This window comes from Oncorhynchus mykiss, chromosome Y (genome assembly GCF_013265735.2).
Source record: "Oncorhynchus mykiss isolate Arlee chromosome Y, USDA_OmykA_1.1, whole genome shotgun sequence".
Lineage (NCBI taxonomy): Eukaryota > Metazoa > Chordata > Actinopteri > Salmoniformes > Salmonidae > Oncorhynchus > Oncorhynchus mykiss.
The window spans coordinates 32,390,495-32,397,075 of NC_048593.1; the positions used below are offsets into that span (position 1 = coordinate 32,390,495).

General features: G+C 40.7%; 1 protein-coding gene across 1 annotated transcript; it reads left to right on the top strand.

Moving 5' to 3' along the window:
• The first annotated feature begins 4,370 nt into the window (after positions 1 to 4,370).
• LOC110510072 (diamine acetyltransferase 1) lies at positions 4,371 to 6,581 on the top strand. The gene is made up of 6 exons (XM_021591388.2): positions 4,371 to 4,678; positions 4,885 to 4,936; positions 5,044 to 5,127; positions 5,744 to 5,845; positions 6,127 to 6,167; positions 6,305 to 6,581. The coding sequence occupies exons 1-6, from the start codon at positions 4,613 to 4,615 to the stop codon at positions 6,476 to 6,478; spliced, it is 519 nt and encodes a 172-aa protein (XP_021447063.1). The 5' UTR covers positions 4,371 to 4,612; the 3' UTR covers positions 6,479 to 6,581.

Genomic DNA, 6,581 nt, shown 5'->3' on the forward strand with positions numbered 1-6,581 from the left:
TATTTTTGGAGTCTAAATGAATATAGGGGAAACACTGTTCTTATATAATATGTTGAGTGTGGCAAATATGTCCCACTCCAATGGACTGGACACCAGATAACAGTTGGCTATAAACTAGTCGCTTGAGTATTGGGCATTCCTGGGGAGGGGTCCTATAACAAATAAATACTCTGGAATATTTTATTTATTTTTATTTTATTTTACCTTTATTTAACCAGGTAGGCAAGTTGAGAACAAGTTCTCATTTACAATTGCGACCTGGCCAAGATAAAGCAAAGCAGTTCGACAGATACAACGACACAGAGTTACACATGGAGTAAAACAAACATACAGTCAATAATACAGTATAAACAAGTCTATATACGATGTGAGCAAATGAGGTGAGAAGGGAGGTAAAGGCAAAAAAGGCCATGGTGGCAAGGTAAATACAATATAGCAAGTAAAACACTGGAATGGTAGTTTTGCAATGGAAGAATGTGCAAAGTAGAAATAAAAATAATGGGGTGCAAAGGAGCAAAATAAATAAATAAAATACAGTTGGGAAAGAGGTAGATTGGGCTAAATTATAGGTGGGCTATGTACAGGTGCAGTCATCTGTGAGCTGCTCTGACAGTTGGTGCTAAAAGCTAGTGAGGGAGATAAGTGTTTCCAGTTTCAGAGATTTTTGTAGCTCGTTCCAGTATTGGCAGCAGAGAACTGGAAAGAGAGGCGGCCAAAGAAAGAATTGGTTTTGGGGGTGACTAGAGAGATATACCTGCTGGAGCGTGTGCTACAGGTGGGAGATGCTATGGTGACCAGCGAGCTGAGATAAGGGGGGACTTTACCTAGCAGGGTCTTGTAGATGACATGGAGCCAGTGGGTTTGGCGACGAGTATGAAGCGAGGGCCAGCCAACGAGAGCGTACAGGTCGCAATGGTGGGTAGTATATGGGGCTTTGGTGACAAAACGGATTGCACTGTGATAGACTGCATCCAATTTGTTGAGTAGGGTATTGGAGGCTATTTTGTAAATGACATCGCCAAAGTCGAGGATTGGTAGGATGGTCAGTTTTACAAAGGTATGTTTGGCAGCATGAGTGAAGGATGCTTTGTTGCGAAATAGGAAGCCAATTTTAGATTTAACTTTGGATTGGAGATTTTGATATGGGTCTGGAAGGAGAGTTTACAGTCTAACCAGACACCTAAGTATTTGTAGTTGTCCACGTATTCTAAGTCAGAGCCGTCCAGAGTAGTGATGTTGGGCAGGCGGGTAGGTGCAAGTAGCGATCGGTTGAAGAGCATGCATTTAGTTTTACTTGTATTTAAGAGCAATTGGAGGCCACGGAAGGAGAGTTGTATGGCATTGAAGCTTGCCTGGAGGGTTGTTAACACAGTGTCCAAAGAAGGGCCGGAAGTATACAGAATGGTGTCGTCTGCGTAGAGGTGGATCAGAGACTCACCAGCAGCAAGAGCGACCTCATTGATGTATACAGAGAAGAGAGTCGGTCCAAGAATTGAACCCTGTGGCACCCCCATAGAGACTGCCAGAGGTCCGGACAACAGACCCTCCGATTTGACACACTGAACTCTATCAGAGAAGTAGTTGGTGAACCAGGCGAGGCAATCATTTGAGAAACCAAGGCTGTTGAGTCTGCCGATGAGGATGTGGTGATTGACAGAGTCGAAAGCCTTGGCCAGATCAATGAATACGGCTGCACAGTAATGTTTCTTATCGATGGCGGTTAAGATATCGTTTAGGACCTTGAGCGTGGCTGAGGTGCACCCATGACCAGCTCTGAAACCAGATTGCATAGCAGAGAAGGTGAGATTCGAAATGGTCGGTAATCTGTTTGTTGACTTGGCTTTCGAAGACCTTAGAAAGGCATGGTAGGATAGATATAGGTCTGTAGCAGTTTGGGTCAAGAGTGTCCCCCCCTTTGAAGAGGGGGATGACCGCAGCTGCTTTCCAATCTTTGGGAATCTCAGACGACACGAAAGAGAGGTTGAACAGGTAATAGGGGTGGAAACAATTTCGGCAGATAATTTTAGAAAGAAAGGGTCCAGATTGTCTAGCCCGGCTGATTTGTAGGGATCCAGATTTTGCAGTCCTTCAGAACATCAGCTGAATGGATTTGGGAATATGATGGACATGCACTCTGGAAATAATTTGAAATGTTTTAAATGTAAATTAAACTACAGTACATCCATAATATGTACCTCAAAGTGCACACACAATTCATTTACACAACATGTACAGTATGTTTGCATGGTCACATGTCTCAATTAATGAAATGCCATCAGAATACCACATGCAGGACCAGTCAAAGAGAAACCAAACGTAAAGAGTTTCGTGGCAGTTTAAGGTCACAAGTTCATGGATCATGCCAGCACCTGCTTCCCTGGAGATTGTAGTACATCTGAGTCACTGCTGTGAAGCTTTGCAGAGCAATGCCATGGACTGAGCCATATTTTTTTTTTTTAAATACGGTCTCTTATCTAGTTTAAATTACTTAGACTTTTATAACTAACTGACACTTCCAATAAATCCTGGGATTTCACATAACTCAGACTGGCAGTAGAATATTGCTACCAACAGGTTTGGCCAAGACTGCAGGCCAATTTGACAAGAATAGGTGTTTTTTTCTTAAGAATATTGGAGATTTTGTTGACATAAAGAAGAGATGAAGGGCCCTTAACCTCAGTGATTCACTTTTAAGTGGCCTAAAGCCTATGTATTTACAATTAAGTTACAAAGGCGGGTACTGTGTAATTACAGTGTAGGTACACAGGGTTATGGTACTTACAACTGTGACATGTAATTAGTCTACATGTGCCTACCAATGTGTACAATAATTACTCTGTAGATGTGCCTACCACGTAACTACATATGTTTTTATGTCCCTTGATTGACCATCCCTTCTCAGCCTTGTGATACATCATAAACACATGGACTATGTGTTTCTGATGGTACTGTGAAACAGATGTGTATGCATGTGGGACAGCTTCAAGGCATTGTGTGACCCTGTTTTTACAATGTGGGTGTCGCACAAATACTGTACACCATGTGACCAAGAGAAATGGGTTACATAACTTTGATGGTCATTTCATGCAATAATCACATTACCTTTTTATATAAAACATGACCCATTTACAATACTAGTAAAAGTGTGTCATTGTGCACTGATTTTAATAACTTAATTTTTTTTTTTTAAATAGACCCATTCCACAAAGTCAAGTAGGTGGTCTAGGCAAATATGACTGAATTAGAGTTAACCCTAAACCTATTGTAGAGAGTCTTTACAATGCATGGACAGATGTAGACCTACTGTACATGCATTGTCATCAAGAGATGAGCATTAAGCAGCCTGCAGAAGTCCTAAAATGGGCGCGTTTGAGCGGGTCAATTTTGTCTAGTCCGATGGTCACCGCCTTTGAAAGTGTGTTGCATTATGGGAATAAAAATGATACATAGCTGAATCAAATAACCCAAAAGGAAGAGGCGAAGCGAGAGGATTTACCCTAAAATCTGTCTGTGTAAAATAAGCAGACCTAGTGGAGTTTTTTTTCTTCCTGTGGAGGTCAATGAGTGTCGAATTACACTGGGCCTATTTGATCCAATAGAGGTTTGCAATGTTTAGGCTGCTAACAAACGTACTGATATGAGTGGATGTACGTGGCATTCCTGCAAATTTTAGAAAAAATACTTTAGTTGTGCCTGTTGTTCACAGTATGTCTGCCCTCTCATTTGCTAGAATGGTCCCATCTGATCTCGCCTGCCTTCCATCTTTTGAGGATTTGTATTTCCAATGTTGGAGCGGTCACTCAACTATCTTGTCAATATAATAGATACTCTTTGACGTGATTGAAACAGGAACCAATTTTGCTGTGATTCTAAAAGCTACAGGGGATACCTCTCTGAAACAATTGCACGCGCGTCATGTTTTCAATTTGAGTGTGTATGATGTGGGGGTATAGAAAAGTATATTTCGACATTTTGTAAAGAAAACGGATTGTTTATAAATGTTTGTTGACACTGCCATGTTGATCCGAGCCTTGCTGTTAGAAAACCACTAACGTTGGTGTTCGTCTGTCGCAGGTGCACTTTTCTGAGTTTAACGCGGCATTGCTGAACGCACCACACCCAATGGACGGCAGAAACCCTATGACGTTGTTAGGCTATTTCCCCGTTTAGTCTGATTGAGATTAGATAGCACAGCCACAAATTCTAAATGCAATTTCTCATAAAAATGTATGAAAACAACATTGGAGCTTTTTTGTCTTCATTTAAGGTTAGAGTTAGGCACTAAGTTCGCAGTGGGGTCAAGGTTAGGTTTAAAATCACATTTTAAGAATATTAATTTTAGAAAATACTTTGTGGTTGATGGAACTAGTGACGACCGTTTAGTCATCCGGATGTGATTGTGACATGCTTACGAAGTGCGTATAAAAAGGGGTAAAGCACTCTAGAAAGGTATTGCCCTGCCTGCGACCTAGGCGAATGTAATTCCACACGAGCTGGAATCCTAACCTTACTGCGGGGGGTGAACTCCTGAGAAGCGGATGAAGAAACAGGTTTTGCTTCTTTTTACATTCCGAGGACTTGTAAGAAAAGGAAAAAAGAGTAAAAGAAGAAAATGTCGAACTTTATATTACGGAAAGCTGAGCCCAAGGACGTGTCAGACATATTGCGACTCATAAAGGTAGGAGGTTCCATTCCCTGTGTTTAAGGATTTGTGTAGAAATGTATCTAGTCTTTCTCAAATCCTTGTTATAAAAGTTAGATTTTCTTGTTCATAAAAAAAAAAGCCTAGGCATATTTCTCAATGTTAGTGTGACATATTTAACTAACAATTATTTTATTAACTATAAGGATTTTTTTTTTTTTTTTCATGCCCTATATTTCCAGGAACTTGCTAAATTTGAAGAAATGGAGGAGCAGGTCATCTTGACAGAGAAAGGTAGTCTGCTCTTAGGCCCGTGTTTGTTTGGCCTATTGTGACCATATGAAATGTTTCCCCAAACAAATCCGAAGTCTCTTCATAAATGTCCTCATAATTTACTTTAGAACTACTCGAGGACGGCTTTGGGGATCATCCGTTCTACCATTGCGTCGTCGCGGAAGTCCCTGAGGATCATCAGAGCTCAGATGGTAAAATATGTTGTAATTTTGTTTCCACGTTCTCGCTCACACCACACACCTCTTTCAATGACCGTTTGTAAGGAAATAGTGCAACGGTTAAATCATTCAAGGGAAAATCCACTCAAACTCAATTTTTGTATTTTATTTTTTACATTAGTCCAATGTTTATAGTCCCAACAAGTTTTGCATATGTCAACAGGCAAGTTTTCAAGATATTGGACGTTCAAGAAGCAAAGTAACACCTGCCATCATTGGGATGAGACAATATGCGTTTGAGTGGCGTTTCCCTTTTAAATTCAAAACTTGAAATGTGCAGTGTTGGTGTAACTCGAAGTCCAGTTTCAACTCGGACAACCTTGCAGAGCATGATTCATCTCAAGGACCAACCTGACCAAGCATGGACTCCGATATTAATCATGATGTGGTTTGGAATGTCAACTTATAAATTCTCCAACACCTCCTAGTTATATCATAATTAGGCCCCATAGATTTTCCTGACTGACCAAGACAATCTCCATTATCATACACAATAAGCCCAGTGGGGTTTAGCATCAAGTCCTAGTAGTATAATAGTTTTACACGTACTTCCTTGATGGTTTTGATGTGGATGTTTTCACTGTTTTAGGATACACTGTCATTGGGTTTGCCATGTACTACTTCACCTATGACCCCTGGATTGGAAAGCTGCTCTACCTAGAGGACTTCTATGTGATGAAAGAGTTCAGGGGTAAGTATTGTCTACCCTGAGTCTTGTCATAACATATTTTTATTTTTTATTTTACCAAGTAAGCTAGTTGAGAACAACTTCTCATTTGCAACTGCGACCTGGCCAAGATAAAGCATAGCAGTTCGACACACACCACAGAGTTACACATGTAATGAACAAAACATAACACATCATATCTACGGTATTATTGACTATTTACATTGAAGGCAAAGCAACTGAATCAGGGTCCATGGATCCAGAGCTTAAAAATCAATCTAACCTTTGATCCTGTTTTTTCTCAGGTTATGGTATTGGGTCAGATATCCTGAAGCTTCTGAGTGGGGTAAGTCTACTTTTTTGCAATCAATTCACTGGAAGGACATTTTCTTTTCCAAAACATGAAAAAGTTGAGCCTATGGAACAATCTCAAGCTATTTGATGACCCTGTCCCGCCTAACTTTATTGTCCTCCCTTCAACAGACGGCAGTTAAGACTCGCTGCAGTAGCATGCACTTCATTGTAGCAGAGTGGAACAAGCCGTCCATAGAGTTCTACAAGCGCCGTGGAGCCTCAGACCTGTCTGATGAGGAGGGCTGGCGACTCTATGCGATTGAGAAGGATGACCTGGTTAAGATTTCTACCAAGACGCGCTAAATTCATCAAATGATTACTGATGGCAAAGCCTTCCCCCTTTGACTCCATTGGCAATGTTTTTAATTTTTTTTTAAACGTGTATCATTAAATACAAAAACCAGTA